The sequence below is a fragment of the Leopardus geoffroyi genome, chromosome A2 (genome assembly GCF_018350155.1).
Source record: "Leopardus geoffroyi isolate Oge1 chromosome A2, O.geoffroyi_Oge1_pat1.0, whole genome shotgun sequence".
Classification (NCBI taxonomy): Eukaryota; Metazoa; Chordata; class Mammalia; order Carnivora; family Felidae; genus Leopardus; species Leopardus geoffroyi.
In genome coordinates, this window is record NC_059331.1 from 38,526,679 (window position 1) to 38,546,589 (window position 19,911).

The 19,911-nt window shown below is 42.6% G+C and overlaps 1 protein-coding gene across 6 annotated transcripts in view; it reads right to left on the reverse strand.

The window, feature by feature from the left end:
• Positions 1 to 19,911, reverse strand: part of FOXP1 (forkhead box P1) — a 507,364-nt gene that overhangs the window by 140,376 nt on the left and 347,077 nt on the right. For 5 of the 6 annotated variants that reach the window (XM_045493545.1, XM_045493544.1, XM_045493543.1 and 2 more), the window contains one exon: positions 14,812 to 14,913. In XM_045493545.1, the coding sequence (XP_045349501.1) occupies positions 14,812 to 14,913 (102 nt within the window). Of the gene's footprint in view, positions 1 to 14,811; positions 14,917 to 19,911 lie in introns of all 6 variants that reach the window. The other variant, XM_045493547.1, reaches the window with a different exon arrangement.

The window sequence follows — 19,911 nt, forward strand, 5'->3', positions numbered from 1 at the left end:
GCTGATAAAAATTATATTAATTCTGATGTGCCTCCAGGGTTGAGAACCACTGACTAATCTCTGGCAGATAAGAAACCGAGACTTATGGAGGTAAGTCACTTTGTCAAAATCAGACATGCTTGGATTCAAAACGCAAACGATGGAGAAAATCTGCATCGGCGTATGATTGAGCACAGCAGGAGGGCCCCCTGTGGAAGGAGTGCCATTACGTCGTAGATTCAAGGGGAGCCATTCACACTGCAGACATCCTGCATCTATTTAACTATTGATAAAGTATCTACGGATCTAGAAGACGTTTTTCTGGCAGATGGCAGTGAAGTCCTTTGATGTAATCAAGTCAGACACATGACAAAAATACTCTGATAGACTGGAGTAAGGTGGCTTGAAAGCACTGCTTTCATCGATTTCATACAAGTATGTGGTATGGTCTAGCAAAGGCCCTGGCAGCTAAGTCTGTTTCCCTGCATCCCCCGAATTACTAGCTTTACCCTCACGTGTATCGCACTGCATAGACAGATGTCAGATTAAGACGAGATAAAAGAAGATAAACTGGGTGTTGGGGGGGACCACGGTGCAAGGTAGAGAAAGATGCCCCTTCCTCCAAGTAGATGCACGTCCAGGTGCACGTCAGGCACAAAGCTTGCTAAACGATGGCTAGACTGCAGTCCTTGCTAGACGCTTCATCCAGGCAACTTTGTTCAATGAGCAAACTGCAAGATCTTATCTGGTCATCTAAAGCAGAGGTCGGCAAATTACAGCCCACATCTAGTCCACCACCTGTGTCTGTAGAGCCCTTGAGCTAAGAATTGTTTTTATATTCCTAAAGAGTTGAAAAAAAATTCAAAAGAAGAATGTTTCATGGCATGTGAAAATTTCATGAAATTCACATTTCACCGTCCACACAAATTTGTATTGGAATAGAGCATGCCCATTATTTATGTCTTGTCTACGGCTGCTTTTGCAGAGTAAACATTGCCAAAGAAACAGGATGGCCCGCAGAGCCACAAGTATTCACGATTTAGACCTTACAGAAGAAGCTGGCTGACCCCTGGTCTAAAGGAAGAAAAGAGTTAACTTTTTTTTTTTTACATTTATTTATTTTTGAGAGACAGAGAGAGTGTGAGCAGGAGAGGGGCAGAGAGAGAGGGAGACACAGCATCCGAAGCAGGCTCCAGGCTCCGAGCTGTCAGCACACAGCCTGACGCAGGGCTCAAGCCCACAAACTGAGATCATGACCTGAGCCGAAGTCAGACGCTTAACCAACTGAGCCACCCAGGCACCCCAAAAAGAGTTAACTCTTAAGCCAAATTCCTTTTGTACATTTAACGAAAAGTTCCAAGCAATCATGGCAGGTGAAATAGTCTCTTTATATGTACAAACTTGAAACTGAGACGACAGAGGAAGGTCAAGTTCATTACCTAGCCACCTTGACAGTACCTTTAAATGTCATCAATCAGTATGTGCCTTGCAGGACTTGGAGGGGCTCATTATAAATTATAGTACACGGGCCCCTGACACGATCCAGGGATTGCAACAGGACTCCAGTGACGTAATGTGATAAAGGAGATTTCTCTGCACAGCTCTGTATGGCACAGAGCTGGAGAATTTCCAAGAAATTTAATTTCCAGAGTGCCACCTTCGACTATTCAAGATAATTCTACCCAAGGCACCAGGCACGCTTGAAGAAAACTTTATCTTTTCTGGAAATGCTTGTCACTGGGTGTCGTCCTCGAAAATATAAATTTGCAGCTATGTTTTTTTCAACAAGACAGACTAAATCCAGGATGCAGATTTTCCAACGAGACTCTTTTTAAACATCTGTTGGTAGGCTGCATTTAACATTAGTTGTTTGAGCAACGCACAATTTGATTAGACTGTCTGAAACCAAGCCAAAGTCTGCAAAATAATAGCTCAATTAAATTGTGTTTTGCTTTCATTTGTCTTAGATTTTCCTGAGTGTGAGGGAGTTGCAAATAATCAAGTAAACCAATTCCTTTCAAAATGAGAGATTTCGGTGGATTTTCTATCTTCCCTCCAAGTTCTTGTAATAATCTGTTCCATCTTCGCTATGCTTCACTGAACTTAATCTTGACAAACACATTTCTGTACTTTGCCTTTGGTCTCCTTTAATTGTCTATACTTATGAATTAAAGCTCTATGTCATTAATATTATACCTTAAACAGATTAGAGAATATACAAAGGCAAGCACAGAGCATTAGGGCGGTCAAACAGCAATGCAGGGGTTTTCTGATTCTTCCTCCACACTTGGCAAGATTCATGTCATCGACCCCGTGAAAGATTTTTGGACAGGAATGACACCGGATTCTTTGAATGCTGTGTTTCCACTCTTGAAACGTTCCTCGAGATTTGTGAATCGAACACCAGCCTGCAGCCTTAGCCACTAAAGCAGCATCAATTTTCCTTTCTTCTTGGCTTACGTATTTCACGATCTCATTCGTTCATTTATCACCCACTCATTCACTAATTCATGAGTGAGAGCGACATCTATGGATTGCCGACTTGGGCCAGGCAGGGTGCAGAAAGCCACGGTTTCAACGTTTCAGATTAGGAAGTAATGCCTTGGCCGTTAAGAAGACCTAGCATTAATTCACATAAAAATTCTGAGACGACAAGGACAAAAGAAAGACCAGGATGGGAATATCAGAACAGCATGACCCTCATTTATGCCAACAGTGACACGCCGAGGAAAATCAAGCTCCATCAGGATAATGCGATTTATAGCTAGTAGCAGGCATAATGGCAGCAGGTGACATTTATTAGGTGCCTAATTCATCGTGTGCCAGGCACAGTTCTAGGCTGTTACACGAGGTAACCCAGCTAATCTTCTTAACAGCTTCGTAGGACAGACATTCTGATCATCCCTACTTTGCAGATGAGGAGCCCGAGGTCTTCCCATAAAATATGGTGAACCGCACATGCCACACTGGTGAGCTAGAAGCACACGGGCAGGCCCCGTTAGCTCCTGCAACATATACTTGAATGGCAACCGGTATCAAGTGAATTAAGATAAAATTTGGAGAATTTACTATGTGCCTGGCATGGTGCAAGCACTTTTCATGCGTTAATCATTTCATGTGCACAATCACATGAGGTGGGTGAGGTCATTAGCTACATTCTCTAGATGAGAAAACAGAGAGGTTAAGTTACTTTCCCAAGGTCACACAGTGGTTAAGGGTATAGTGCTAGGACTTAAACCTGGCAGCCTCACATCAGAGATTGTGCTATTAATCAAGATGTGCCCCCTCTCACCGTGTTCTGAACCGCAAATCTCTGAAATTCTCACCCACCCTGCCGAGTTTGCGTGGTGAGCCGGTATAGGAGACCCTGTGTCTTTAAAGGCAGATTGCACCTTATTTGTGACCATGCACTGGCGCAGTTTCAGGATAAGAATACAATATTCTCGGTCTCAGGTAAGTGTATAGGGAATACCACGAAGTATGTGTTTAATTTTAGGTAATATGTGAATAGTTACCACTGGATCTATCCACTTTCCCAGAAAAAAATGATCCTAAGTACCTCGCTACTTGGGTGTGGGATCAAAACACTACGTCAGTCAAGTCCACACCAAGCTGGGCAGGCAGAAGGTACACCTATCACCACTCCCAGTGGTGGTGCCATGGCAGACATGCCTAATCAATCATGCTGATCCAGCGGATGCCATCTTAATTCTAGCATCCTTCAAACAGCATTCTAGGTAGGACTGCTCTGTATCTGGATCAGACGAAACCTCTTTGTGTGGCTGAGACTCTTAATTCTGTGTCCAGAACAGGTAATGATTCCTCTATGCTATCAAATAACTAATCAGACATAATTTGACCAACGTCTTATGAAACGTGGCTCCATTAGGTCTGATGAAGCAGCTCTTCCGTGTGCAAAGGAATGCCTTGGCCGTGGTTCCTACATCCAGAAAAGATGACAAGGAACCCACTAGGCTGCAGCAATAGATAGCAACGAAAAAGAAGCATGGGACAACATAGCAGAGAATTTAGATCTGGGAAAACATATCACATGGCTTTTAGTTTCCTTTTGAAGAAAACAGAGATATAATTCTCTTGGAATTAAATTCAAAACACAATTTAATCACCAGGGCCTTCTGTCTAAATGGTAGGCGATAGAACAAGCAATATTTACAATCTGGATTTGGGGGACTCTGACATGTTATCAAACGGACTGGACATATATTCATACCTCTGGACAAAGGGAATCATGGCTCTGAATTTCCCTTTTCCCCCCTCCCCAGCAAGAAGACTACAACCTTCTTCTCAGGACATTTAATTTAATCCAAACCTAGAATACTAAGAAACTAAAGGAAGGCAGCAGATTTTACACTTGGTACGGTAGATAAGAGAGGGCCACTGAAAGGTTTTGAATAGGGGAGTGACACAGCATTTATGATGAATAGGAAATAGGCAGGAAGCACAGGAGATGCTCTGAGGGGTCACAGGAAGCATGTGCCAACTGAAGGCCTGACCTGTGGAACAAGGTGGAAGCAGGGGAAACATGGAGAAAGGAATGGACACAAGATACTGAGTGGAAGGAAAAATGGCAGTTCTGATGACAGATAATGTGGTAGGGATGAAGGAAATTAATAAGTCAATGATGACTCATGACTCTGACTAATAGAGTCTGGTGACAAAACTGATCAGTTGCATTAGAGATAATTGCAAGTGCTGTCATGGTGAGCAGAGAGCCACAGACAGACGGGGGGGGGGGGGGTGGTATCAACAGGCGTGGACTCACGGGTGCAAAGGCACCAGGCCAGCCAAAGCGAATGGATACACGATTGGAGAAGATCAAAGGAAATGAACTTTGGGGAACGTATGAACTTCTCTTCTGGAAGAGGACTGGGAGACAGAAGGAAAACAGTCTGGGGACCCCAGGTGGGGTGGGGTTTGGAGTACTGCACTGATGAAGTCTGAAAGAAAGCAGTCGCCAGAAATCTGAGTTAGCCAAAGGTTGACTTAGCCACGAGGAAGTCAGACAGGTTGAAGGATGGTGACAATGGAGACATGGCCACTGAATTTACTGACAATACACTTCAAGAAAATGATGAAGGGGGGGAAAAAAAGCCAGATACTCAGGGGAGGGGAGGAAGGAAAATGGCTGGTATAAAAAAAAACAAACTGAAGCAGCAGGCAGAAGACTCAGGTCATAAAAGCTTGGTAAGCAAAAGGAGCTAGGGAGGGTAGCTGGGAAGGATCGAGTCATCTAAAGTTTTTGAACAACCCATTTAAAATCCACATTCTACCATGAACACCGATAAATGCCGGGCTCTGTCTGCTTGAATGTTTACCAAATCTTCTCAATGGGACGTAACATAAAAGGACAAGGGCTGGCATTCTTTGCCCAATTGTGCCCTGGCAGCTTTCGATTCTACTACTTAAGTAGTTAAAAATCTGTTCTTTTGATGAAGGGGGAAAGGTTATGAATAGAAGGGAGCGGGCCCAGACCCTTTAGAAATGACTGGTGCTCAGTCTCCATAATTTACTGGGCAGTAATTTCAAACTCAAACAATCCCAACAGCAGGGCGGCTAAAGTCCACCCCAAGTTCAAAATGGGATATGTTCTCTTTAAAATTTTGAGAGCGACTAAATATGACAACCATCTGATGTATGAAAATTATTCACAACCAAAAACAGACAGTCTGGAAATAGCCGGGATGACTTCATTTAGACAGAATTACCCGAATCTGTTTCTAATATACACAGTACACATAATAAATTTTTACAATATGACAAGGAAAACAAACTTAATAAAAGTTCCCGATCTTTTGTTACACAAGCATGCTATATCCATGCTATGTTTATAATAGTTTGCTCATGATATCACAGCTCGGTAACAAAGGCCCAAGCAATACAAAAACAGTTACTAGGCATGACATCAACTCACAACTACCGTAATTACATCGGTACACAAATTTCCCAAACTGTACATTTTCCAAACTGCTTCTCAATTTCAACGGCTGCCTTTAGACAATTACTTGCAGAGTTGTCTGCAGACTTTGAGTAATACCCGCCTTTCTTCTCTCTTTCCCAAGCGTCATTTCCCTTTAGAAAGTGCATATTTCAATTACAAGCACTATTTTTCAAATATGCCCATAAACATATGTCCAAATTAGGAGACAGTGTGGTCTAGTGGTTAGTGACAAGCGTGAGGCATCAGCAACTCCGATTCCGTTCCTTTCGCTGTCCCTGTCTGCCGGGCCCAGCAGCAGCTCAGTGAGAGTCGGCAGAATGGAACGGGTAAGAGCACAGAGATGCTTGAGCCGAACTGTTTGGGCCAGAGCCCCAGCTCTGCCACTCGTTGGCTGTGTGGCCCTGGGCAAGTTAACTTCTCTGCCCGCCCCTCCGACACTCCCTCATCTGTAAGATGGGAATAATAGTAGCACTGATCCCCATACGGTTGTTGCAAGTAGCTGGCTCCTAGAAAGTATAATTTTACGTGGCTGCTCCTTAATATTACTATTCCATTTCTGGGACTCAGTTTCCTGTTGGAACACTGGGCTTAAACGATCGTGACCCATCGCATGAACTGTGTCACCTTTCTAATGTGAGGATGAGGACTTCATCTTGGTCGTGTTACCTGGATATCGTGAGGTGCCACGAATAATGCTGGAACGAATGAATTAAATCCATAGGTTCTGTAATGCCCAATAGCTACAGAGGTGAAAATATTATTCTGTAGAAATTGGTTTTTCATCCTATTTCTCTAATGGCTTGCTTTCATGTTCCCGCAGCTAATGTTGATAAATACCTCCCAACCAATTGAAATAATAAGCATAGGGAAAAAAAGATACTGCCTTGTGATTTCAGAAGCATATTTCTCCAAGGACCAAACTTTCCGAGCCCATCCCATATTCACGACCTCTGTCTCCACTGTGTGGCACGGTCAGTCGGCTTTCCCGACCGGGCAGGGCGCCAGGGCAGGGCGACTACCCCCATTGTCACTGCTGGTCTGTGGTGCTCACACCAAATGCTGTTATTCTAGGCTTCAGGAAATTTTCTAACCACTGGACAGGGTCCAATGCTGTGTGCTAATGAGTTTCAGATTGGAAGACTTCACTGTGCATGTGTCACAAAAGTGCCACGGTTTAGGGGGGGCAGGGAAGGAAAGACACACACAAAAAGAGAAGAAAAAACAGTAGTTAAAAAATGCTGGCTACTCAAATTGACAGGGAACATGACCTCTGCACTTCATCAGAAATTCCTGCAGACTTACCAAATAAAGGAGTTTGCTTTTATCACACACTGTGAGACTCATATGGAAAAATGGAAAACACTACATCACTTGACCTCGGCGTGCCCCCTTTCAACCACAGACGAATATTGTGTACAAAAATTCTAAATCAACTTAAGATGTTCAAAAAAAAAAAAAAAGCTTTAATTTTTTTGCGTTCGACTTGATGATGACTATTTTGGTTTTGTGAGCTTTCGCTCAGAAGGTTCACAAAGGAAACGGAGTCGTAATTCCAGGAAGAGCATTTTATCACTCTGGGAATAATAATGTGGTGGCCACCGTCAGGTAGGCACATCCCTGTCTCTACTTCCCTGTGGTCCTGAAAAAAATAACAAGTCTCACTTACCCAGGTTTGAAAGTCACCCCAGACCGAATCATGATTATTTGCTTACATTAACAGAGCATTAAAACCAATTTTAAACAACTTGAGGAAACAATAGCCATCTTTTCTTGGTGATTCACTTCTCTGGGAAGCTTTTTCTCCCTTCATGGAAACCCACAGGCTTGATATCAAGATTTCTCATTATGCTATCACAGTCTATCAAAGAAGAATCCCTTCTTGGGAGAGTCTAACTCCCAGGACTTCTTTTGAGTAATGAGATTATGTTTAAAAAAAAAAAAAAAAATTTTTTTTTTTTTTTTTTTTTTTGGCCACACTTAGTATTGGCGACTTTAAAAATCCAAGCCTTTCACATCCTCCAACTGTCACCAACATTTTTTCAGACGATGTCAATAAAATTGATTGCTTGCAGTTCTGAATTCTGCTCTGCACATGGAAACAATATAATTTGTTTTAAAGTATTTTCGATGGGGGCGGAAGGAGAAACTGAACCTCAGCAAGCCTATCCACAACACTGGGGTGGGGTAAGAGAACAAACCAGAAGCACTGTAAATGGTCTGAATATTATGGTCTGCTGGAAACTTTGACAAAAATTCCTAATGTATAAACCCTTAAACCTTGCTGTTGTGCTGATATGTCTTCCTGTCAGATATGAATGATGTTTCTGGAACATTAATACGTTCATTAAATTCTAACTCCCTGTACTTAAAATATTCTGTACTTTGGCTCAGAGGCATCTTGACAGCTTTGTTGTAATCATATATGTGAGGCCCCCAGACTACACAGTTGTTGAGATGCCTCATACCTACAGCCAATCTGTTGCTTCTACAAGTTTAATCTAGGTATTAAGGAGCCGATTGTGGAACCATGTCGATTCGACATCTTCAACTCAGTTGTATATCATAGAAACCACTATGGGTGGTGACAGGCTCCCATGATGCCCAGCAACCATGCATACCTCTAACTCCCTAATCTGTAATACTACAAAATACGTCTCTCTCTCTCTCTCTCTCTCTCTCTCTTTTTTTTTCCTTTTTCCAAAGCACAAGTGGACGACCAGCAAGGGTCCAACAGTGTTATTCCTAATTACCTTTTTTTTCACTCTTGATCCTGTGGCTCTCATAATTAGTTACCTGGGGCTGCAATCCAATTTGAAGTGATGACAAGAAAGTGATCCATGAAAAAGTAATAAGTTAAATCCAATTTCAGCCTTCCTCTAATTAAATGCACATGGAACTAATGAGTCCAACCCTAGCATTTCAGTGATAATGGTAATTAGCGAGGTGGGAGTCGCTCTCTTTTTCAACACTGGAGGTGTAAACCACAAGGTAAAATGGTAGGAGCACTCTTAATTACATGTGTCATTTTGTTAGCAATTTACACATTTTTGACCAGTCAAGTATGTTTTTTTCCCTGTCCCTCCCCACCTCCTAGCCCCAGCAATGATTGTAACGTACCATTCCATGTTCCGACACAGGGAAGCTCCGAAGAGCACTTCAGACTTGAGAAGGACAAATAACTTTTCTTTGCTGTCGCTCACCACTGGGACACACACACAGACAAGGCGACAATTAAGGATAATTACACAGACCTTAGTCCTCTTAACTGAAATCCAGACATTTACAGTGGAATAGGATTTTGTTGGTTTGGTTTCATTTTTGCTTACAATATGGAAAATATAATAATTTGCTTATTTGTGGCAAACAGGGCACTCAGTAGATGCTGAGGAAATATACATGGGAGGGGCAGCTATAATGAACTTCCTGACAGCATACGGGTTGTCTGTGATCCCCCCCAAAAAACCTGGCTGCCCATTCTGGTGCTATACCTGTCTGCGTGCTCTGCAGCAAGTCAGGGAACTTCTGTAAGTTTTACTTTTCTGCATCCACAGCACAGGTAAATGACATTCCTATACCACAGGGTAGCCATGGGGATGGTCCCACATTCAGCACTTGACTAAATGTTAATTATCTTTGCATACAGTGACATATGCATATGGTGACAAAGATATGCTTACATTTAAAATATGAGCATCGCACTTGAATTTTAATGCTTAGATACATGTAAGATGACCATGTAACTAAATGCCCAAACTGGGATACTTTCAAAGAGTGACAATTTTTATAAATAGAGCCAGGCAACAGGCATAGACTAGGGATATCCTGGAAAGGCTGGGACATGGGATCATCCTATACACTGAAGCTGAAATGGCAAAAATGAGCTAATTGATTATATTACAACTCCAATCAGAAACTCAGAGGTAAGGACCAGACATACTATTTTATGAAAAAAGTTTTTACACACTTATTTTTGAGAGACAGAGAGACAGAACATGAGCGGGGAAGGGGCAGAAAGAGAGAGACACACAGAATCAGTGGCAGGCTCCGGGCTCTGAGCTGTCAGCACAGAGCCCAACGCAGGGCTCGAACCCACGAACTGTGAGATCATGACCCGAGCTGAAGTTGGACACTCAACCGACTGAGCCACCCAGGCACCCCAAAGCGTACTATTTTAGAAAAAAAAATCTGAAATTAAAGAGTATTTGACCAGGGCCACAGGATGGCCTTGAGATTCAGGAAACCCTTACAAGAGGATACAAAATTCTGTGTGCCTGTGCATTTTTCTCAAGGGAGGGGTCACTGCCTCTATCGTACTTTTAATGGTGTGTATAATCCGAAAGACTTAATAACCATTTTTAAAGCATCATTTCTACTTTATTGATTCTTACCAAGATTTATTTTTCAGGGTTTTGGGAGTCTCCAAAGTCGTGTGATTAACAATGACATCTGACAAGGCATCCAAATTTCACCACTTCCTCTCAATTTCGTGTCGGGGATGCCAATTCTAGACAATGTTAACTCTAGACATTTAAAACAATTTTTTTTGCCTCCTCCTGAATTATATCCACTTTACTAATTCAGTGCGCAGGGCTATTTTTTAAGGGTCAGTATTTCAAAAACCATTCCATTTCACTATCTACAACATAAAACTGTAGTTTCCTTTAAAGGTTTCCTCTTACCCATTTATTCCTTAGCGAATAACGTGGAAATGATATGAGGTACTAAGATTATATGTGGCATTAATGCAAAGCAAAAATGCTGCCTAAAGCACGTTTTATATAACTGCAAATAAAAATGCTAAAAAAAACACCTGCTGCGTCCTGTATTTTAACCTCCTCTACCTTAAGCAGGAGTCCTCATTATACTCCTGAGCCTCCAACTGGATGACACGGCTGTACTTCCCAGTGGATTTCACTACCTTTCCTTCCAGTGAAATGGCCTCCTGGATGAGGGGCTCCTACACGATGTCACCTTGGAAGGGGGAGGACAGGCACGAGGGGAACATCTCAGATGACTGGTTTCAAGTTCAAATTCTTTATAGACGGCCTGAAACTGTGGTCAGCTTTCCGCTGTAAGCAACACACAAGGTTTACTTTCTTTCCTAACTTTAACGCTGCCAGAATACACATGTACTTTTACTTTCTTAGGAGAAAATGTGTCATTTGATTTCCTTCCAGTTTATGTACTCGTGCCAACAACTAAAATGCTTAAAGAACCAAAATGAATTACTACCCAGAAACGGTGGTCAAAGTTCCAAAATTCGATCAATAAAATTGCTCATCTACTCACAAATTAATCTTCAGCCAGTAAAGTCACACGTTTTCGAGGTTATGAGCACACCTGCATCATTAAGCGTTTACTTCATTTGTTCAAGCAATCTTCAGAAGCATGTAAATATTTATAAAAGCAAGCCTACTATTTTTACCCACATACAATTTTCTTTTTCTGTAGCAAAACCTTGTTAATTCTTTGACAACTCCTAAGCATCCTGAGGGCAGGGTCTGTACCCTTGACGGTTTCGTGTGGATATAAGCATCAGCAGGGTGCCCTATGCGTGGAGGCTGATCCAGAAATGCTCACCAAATCACATCTAATAAACCCAGATCATCCTCATCCTGAATTTACCACGGGGCCAATTTTCAATTTTCATTTGTGTCATTCATTAAAAAAAAAAAAAAAAAAAATTGCAAGGCAGCTCAAGAGGCTGGGCTGACCAAGGGGCTATTTAGGGTTACCAAGTAGAGTGTTTTTTAAGAACATCAAAAGCAGAATCTATACCAATTAATGCCTTGATTATATAAACCACACGTCGCCCAAGAATGTGGCCAGCTCAGATTTAGTTCTGTACGTGTAGCTGGAGAGAGCGTCTTCCTGAAATTAGTCCAAATTGCTGATGTTTGACTACATTTTGTGATCTCTATCGAGTAACCACTTAGAGCCTCCTCTAACTTTCCATTCTCTTTTGTTTGTTATCATCAGCCTGGGAAACTGGAGAGCACTGCCAAACATAAAGCAGAGAAGTGTGAGATATGCCTAAAATATAAGTCACAGTATATTTGGGGATTTGGGTTTCTTTTTTTTTTTTTTTCTTTCCCCTCAAGCAATCAGTAGATCAAATTCTTCTCCCCTGTCAAGGCTTCCTCTATGCGGAAGATCTGAAATTTGCGAAAATAGGTCTCTCAGTGTGGTTACGAAGGGTACGAACAACAGAAATGAACCCTGTTAAGATTTGTGATGGGATTTCCCTTTCGTTTCAGAGCCACACTGGCCGGGGTGCCCCAGCGAGGGCATGGCATGGCAAGGCATCTCTCTGAAGGTTATTCCTTCCGTGAATCACCGAGTCTATATACGTATTTTTATAAGGAGGTAATATACCATGTGACCTAGGTTAGTAATTTCTCCTTTCTGTTTGTAGAAGGTCAGCCAACCTAATAAAGCCTGGTGGATTTGCATGACCCTACCAGGCAGCTGACGAGACGTAGTCTATGATGCACGCGCACGCACACACACACTCACACGCGCGCACAGTCAACCCACTGTTTTTTCTCCCCATCAACTCTTCAAGCTGGTCTAAATTCTATGCTTGTCAACTCTCCCACAGAGGGGTAGGAAGGGACTCAAAACATCTTATTTAGCAAAACCAGCGTTCAAGATGGCCCCCTCGCCCCACACTTTCTATACAGACTGAAGTGCTCAGCAGAATGTGTTAGGTTGGTTTTGACACTGTCTTTGCCAAGAAAAATGAAGCTCTCTGTATCATACTCTTCTGGTGGCTGAAAACCTTATAACGGGCAAGAAAAAGAGCCCTCAAAAGGAAATCCCCTGAAACTTTACTTCATATATTTAGCCCTAAAGCAACTTCGTTCATCTTGGAAAAGAAGTTACCTAAAAATGCCATATGTCTTTAAAAAGCAAGTATGAGGGAATGTAAGTCTAGTATAAAAAAAATTACAAATGATCTTCAATCCTGAAGAGCAGTGCATCAGGCAGACTGTGTATGTGTGTACTTTTTAAAATTATCCCTAACCAAAGCTCTACTACGTACAAGATTCCCACCTCCCCGCAATAATATATTGTCATTTTTCCAATGCACTTGAGGTCTGATAAATTCAAGAGGACTAACAGTATTTTTAAGGCTGTTAGAGCTCCAAGAGGGAGGCCAAAAGAATGGACAGTCATTTGAATCACTGAGTGACAGGCTGGGCCAGCTCCCTGTATACATTAATAAATTAGAATTTTAATTGTGTCTCTGTCTGCAGGAGATGCCCCAGCACTTTAATATGTACCAACAATTGGCTATGTTCTGGAATCTGCAATGTGGCCTCCGCGGCTGACCTCTGAAACACAATTCCCAGTCTGACTACGGAAACTGTTCAGTTTGATCCTTTCAACTTATTTGAATCCTGACAAATAAGCTCACAGCTGAAAGGTCAACACAGTCATATTTCATCCTCCAGAGCTGTTCTTAAGACATCTGCACAACAAAGCACTTCTTACAGCACCTGACATGGGACCTCAACGGCACTGCACCTCATTAAAAATATCCCCGGCATTCACGCACGCGGAAAGGCCTATGGATCAGCGATGATGGTTTACCAAATCACTAACTGTTTTTGAAAGTGTTAGTCAACAGTGCACATGGCCATCCAACTGCTCCCCATGAAGTGCTACTCTATGTGCTCTAGGCAGTGACGCTTTCCCAAGCAGATGTAGAGGCAGGGCTTGTTCCCCAACGTCGGTCAGATCTTTGCAGGATCATTGGGGAAGTGTGGTCACTTCGTTCTGACCTGAGAGAAGTCAACACAAGCTAGGATTTGGGTTGACCCCGCGATCAATGTCGCTGGGGCCAAATTCCACCCAGCAGCTACCATTTACAAATTCCGTCCCAAAATGTCCAGGGTGAGAAGTTCCTTTTACTTCCCGTTTCGAGCACGTCCCACTCCCAGCTGTACGAGTAGCTGAACCACAGAGAACCTGGCGGTGCCCTGTCTTGGATGTGAGCATGAACACCCTCTGTCGAATTTTTTGGAAATATCTGTCACAGTTTCCAGCTCCAAGTCGAAAATTCAAAGCAGATTTTTACGAGCCCGCTCCTACCCTGTACTACGGCTCTGCCCTCAATGGGCCTGAAACGAGAAGTTGCTAAACCAGTCTTTTTTGAAATCTTTACACACAAATTGCTTGCCAGTTTTTATGAACGATCCAGAAAACATCCACTAAAGAACAATGTGCATTATACTGGTTACTAGGTATGTTAAAAGTGCCGTATCTTCATCAGTCCTACTAACAGGTGCTTGACCCCATGACACTTTGGGACAAACGATTCTGTGCTGTGGGCGATCTTTCCTTGGAGTACAGGACCAGTTAAGTAGCATCCCTGGCCTCTACCTACTGGAGGTCAGGAGCACCCATGCCCCCATGGGACAATAAAAAAAAAACTGTCTCCAGACATTGCCCTTCGTCCCCCTGGTGGGTAAAATCACACCCAGTTAAAAACCACTGCGCTAACATTACACGTATGTGTGCTGCATTTCTACCCCCATCATGAGACAATGAGGTGACCTACCTTGAGTACTAGGAACTGCTCCTTGGTGCTACCTGCTGCCTATTAAGCAACCCACACTTGTAACTACTCATCCTCTTACTACATCATCTCATTAGGAGACGCTCCTCCCAGCAAGTGCGCTTTTGGTTAAGTAGACATTTCTTCCGAAATGTCATACTCTGCTGGTAAACTAAGAATGCACCTTCTGCACAAGAGTTTCGTACGTGATTTGCAACTCCCAACACAATCCGCTTCTGAATTGTTTGTCAGCTCTCCCAAAGTGTATCGTGTCATTTTTTTTTTTTTTTTTTTTTTAAAGAATTGTCACCTGAAGGGCTGGTTGTTTGTCATTCCTCTTGGGAGATTTTAATCCACTAACTTGCTGCTGCTGTTGCTGCTGAAGGAGAAGCTGTCTTGCCACTTGAAGTGCCTGGAAGGAAAAATGGAAGAAACACGTTTGTGTTGAGTACCCACCCATGTTCGGGGCTTCTTTTACATACAGGAGGACTCCGGGAAGTACACTTTAGGGTGGGATCCTGACCTTCAGGATCCTGGGCAAATGCCACAGCAAAGAAAACTTACCATCAGTCTAAGTTAGAAAACTTTCCACATTTGTTTACATTTTCTTAGATTTAGTCCATTTCGCGGACCGTTCCTTAGGCATAGCAATCCACCCAAGCAGACACTATTCCTACATTAAATCTGACATAAAACTTGAACAATGAATAAACGGGACTCTGAGGAAGGGAGGCAGGAGGCCAAGAAGGGGCTGGGCAAAAGACAGAAACTTAGGGGACAACAACGGGCTCTTTTCGGAGACAACTTTATCCTCCAATTCTTCTTGGGGGAACTTAGGAACTTAAATCAACAGTAAGACTTTGGTCGTTTCTGAGCCCAAATAAAGAGGAAAAGGAAAATGGTGAACCACACTATGGATAAAGGTATTTGGAGAAGGGAGATCAAAGCAGGTAAGATATACCCAGGGTGACCTGGAAAGATCATATAAGAAAAAAACTTAGCAAATTTGACCTCTAAGTCAACTCAAAGGGTACAGTATGTACCTGTGAACAAAACTGATTTTGTCTAATACAAAATGACTCTTTTAAGCTTGTAACATGGGTCGTATTTATTTATTTATTTGAGAGAGAGAGAGAGAGAGAGAGAGAGAGAGAGAGAGGAGAGAGGGAGAGGAAGGGAGGGAGAGAGAGAGAGAGAGGGAGGGAGAGAGAGAAAGGGAGAGAAGGAAAATAGGAGAGTCCTCCCAAGTGCAGAATATAGACTGACCAATCTTTTTGAAAAGTTCAAATAAGGAAAGTGTCATCAATAAACCCTCCTGAGGACATTTACTGTCAAAGAATTTAACAGAAATAATAGTTAGCCACACGGTTCCAAAAAGGGCAGTAGGATCAGCAACAGAAGATTGAAGTTTCCAGACACCGTGCTAGAAAAGTTAGATTACTGGAGTCAATTTGGCCGTGAACCAAAACTGTTCATGTGCAAGATATCTCAAGAATGTTCATTAATGATGTGCTTACAGTTTAGAGACAAAATGGGATTTCTTGGGGATTACATCAATAAACATTTCTATATAGTCACTAATTATTTGTGTCTAAATGTGTACACATAGATGTGGTCAATGTTATCAAATGGATCTGATACTCTAGGTCTTAGAAGGTGTGCATTATGGACTTATGGTGGTAGCGTGTTCCTCAAAGAGAAACCGAGACTTCATTTACATAAGAAAATAATGTATAGGGGCGCCTCGGTGGCTCAGGTGGTTAAGCGTCCAACTTCGACTCGGGTCACGACCTCGCTTTTGTGAGTTCGAGCCCTGCGTCTGGTTCTGTGCCCACAGCTTGGAGCCTGCTTCGGATTCTGTCTCTCTCTCTCTCTCTCTCTCTCTCTCTCTCTCTTTCTGCCTCTATCCTGCTCTCTCTCTCTCACACACAAATAAACATTTAAAAAAAAAAAAGAAAACAATGGATATAATTCCAAGAAATGTGAGCGTGAGGCCGTGAGTGGGGGAAGGGTAAGATACCACGGAGATCCCTGTGTACTGAACTCAGGGGAAAGGAAAACCAAAGTGGAGAAGAGGATTATCGTTCAGGGTTAAAAATGCTGAATCAGCAAGAATAGTACTTCTCAAAGGACAACTTCACTGAACTGAGCTCATGACTGTATTACTAAAACAAAGAGTATTTTCAGGACGTTTTGTAAGGCCGAGCAGTGCCTTTGGGTCTAAACGGCGCAAAGGGAGGCAATGAGACAGACGCACTGATAAATGGGTGACAAAGAGAAGATTTGGGGAAAGACGCAACCTTCCTGTCCCACCCCCCCGCTATCCCCACCCCCTTGTCCCAGGGAGGCCTCCTGCCCCCCTTGTCCCAGGGAGGCGTCCTGCCTACCGAAGGCACCATCACCACCAGCCCCTTCAGATGTAAGGTACGGGCTGCTGCGTCTGTGAAGGGAGAGACATGTTCAAGAAAGCCTGCCTGGAAGAGCCTCCAGAAGAGAGGCTGTCTGAGAGGGGCATCTGGAAGCCAAGACGCCTGGGAGAGTTGCCCGAGACTCCAGCCTGCTGTCTCTGAGGAGGATTCACCATCACTGGACTCCGGGTTTCCTGGTCTCCTTGGAGACGCTCAGTACATGCGTAGGTGTAAAAGTGGGCAGAGTGAGGATTTCATTTATATCATATAAGAAAAATAGTCCCCTTTGCAAGGTGCCTGCAGGAGCAAAAGCCTCTCCTCCTACTACGTGTGTTCCCTTAACTATTTCACATGAGGGTTTTATAGCTTTTTAAGGTGGGAGAGAGAACCGCTCCATATTTTAAGTACTCACTTCAGAGTTCCCAGAGTAATAATGAACGAACGGATCGGCAAAGAAGGGTCTAGCTGCTAGCCGGAAAGGCAGATAGAGGAACCGCAGATGACAGTGAAGAGTGCAGAGGAAGGCAGGTTGGGAAAGAGTAAAAAGGTTAGGTATACTGGATACTAAAACAGAGCAAGCAAACAAAGGCAGAGTGACAGAAAGCCCACAGTCACAAATCTGTGTTAGAATTATTTACCATGTTTCACGGAATATTTGGAGAACAGGAGTTCAATTTTTAAAAACGCTTATTTGTTTTTGAAAAGAGAGGGGGGCGGGGCAGAGGGATAGAGGGAGAAAGGCAATCTCAAGCAGGCTCTGCACTATGAGCGCAGAGCCCAACTCGGGGCTTGAACGCATGAACCGGAAGATCACGACCTGAGGTGAAACCCAGAATCGGACGCTTAACTAACTGAGCCACCCAGGTGCCCCAGGTAGTCAATGTTTAAAGAAACAAATCTCTAAATAAATAAATAAATAAATAAATAAATAAATAAATAAATATAAAAGAAATTAAAAAAAAAACAAATCTCTGAGAATCTGTACAGTTAACTCCTCCTTTTGGTAAAATAGATGATATTTAGTGCTTTTTTTTTTTTTTTTAAACATTACACACACACACACACACCACCTCACAAATCTATTCTTTTTTTTCCTTTTTAAAAATTTTTAGCATTCATTTATGAGAGACAGAGAGCACAAGCAGGGTAGGGGCAGAGAGAGAGGGAGACACAAAATTGAAGCAGGATCCAGGCTGTCAGCGCAGAGCCCGACGCGGGGCTCGAACTCACAAATCCTGAGATCATGACCTGAGCCAAAGTCGGACGCTTAACCGGCTGAGCCACCCAGGCGCCCCTCACAAAACCATTCTTATGTTTTCATTGGAACACTGCACTGTTTAAGAACAAGACAGTATAGGACTCAAACCTAAGTATTTAATGAATGTTTATTGAGCTGGCTCTGTGCATTTCAAAATTAGCTAGTGAAATCCTGACAATTATTTCGCTGGTTTTAAGAAAAAAAAAAATCATTCAGGTGTGTACCATCTTATTTTACACCCGATGTGGAGCATATAAATTTAAACAGTCACGTAATGAACTCCAGCTCCCTTACAGCATTTCATACTGAGCCTTGTTGGAGAAGATAATCAAAGACAGCAGCACAGGGTAGAAAAGGCTTAGGAACTTGTAGGAACACAAGGGGTATTTTAGTCAAACTACCGAAGAGAGAAGAATAAAGATGCAGATACGTGCAAATTGGTTTTCCAAATTTTATTCTCAAAATGAATGCAAACAGGCAAAATAATTTCAAATATGTGGGATGGAGGGGCAACACTAGTGTAAATTATTCACCTTGATCTGAACTGTTGTGAACTGCTTCACAATAATTCCCCAGCCTCATCACGATGACGGGAACAAAGCTGGAACAAAGTATTAAATCTATCCTCCCCCACCCCCAAATCAACTGAGGTCTTGCCCAGTGTTGTTTTTGTTTTGTTTTTTTTTTTTTTAAAGCTTATTTATTTATTTTGGGAGAGCGAGAAAGTGTGAGTGGGGTGGGGACAGAGATAAAGGGAGAGAGAGAATCCCAAGCAGGCTCCATGTAAGTGCAGAAGCAGACGTGGGGTTCCATCTCACGAACCTCTGATATCACGACCTGAGCTGAAATCAAGACTCGGACGTTTAACTGACTGAGCCACCCAGGCGCCCCTCACCAGGCATTTTAAAACATAATTTATTAGAACTCAAAGTGCTGTGAAATCAAGCATCCAAGGGCACTTGTTTTTCCGATTTCTATTGTGTATAAATCACTGTAACCTAGATTTTAAATTGTCATAAAAAAAGAGGAATAAGTCCTTAGTGTACAAGAGTGCACATGTGAGAATTATCATCATAATATGAATCGTATTACATGATTTATAATATGAATCGCTGGTATCTACCACTCGCAGACAGTAAAAAATGTTCACTGGTGGTCAGTGGAAAATATGGAATGACTGATGGGATCCCCTTTGGAACATGCACCAGAAACCTACTGATTTCTCATACACGCTTATTACTTGGTAGCCATTTTTACCTGTTACCTGCATCAAAATGAAATTAATGTCTTTCATCTCAGACTCCACTGCCTGAACCTCAGAGATTTCTTCCAATGCAACTGAGGAGCGAGGATGGAGTTTTCTTATTTGTATAACAGCATCTCGATCACATATGGCAAGAAGTCCGCTAAGATCCTCTGCTTGAAGACAAATGAGATCCTTTGGATACAGAATAATAAAGAGCACGGACGTGTGTCTGCGTGCGTATGACGGAGAAGACGGGAGGGTTAGTAAGGGCGGGAGGGAGAAAGAGAAAGGATATGAATAAAGGAAGTGTATCTTGTAAGAAGCAAGGATCAACTCTGACTCAAGTTCCAGACCAACTGCTAATGTAAATAACTTAAAAGGTCCCATCCCACCTCTGGAGACCTTTTACTATTGATGACAGTTCCTGGGCTGGGTTGAGTCAACACTTCCTTTATAATAGATGTGACAATTGCCTGGCAATGGACAACCTGGTACTGT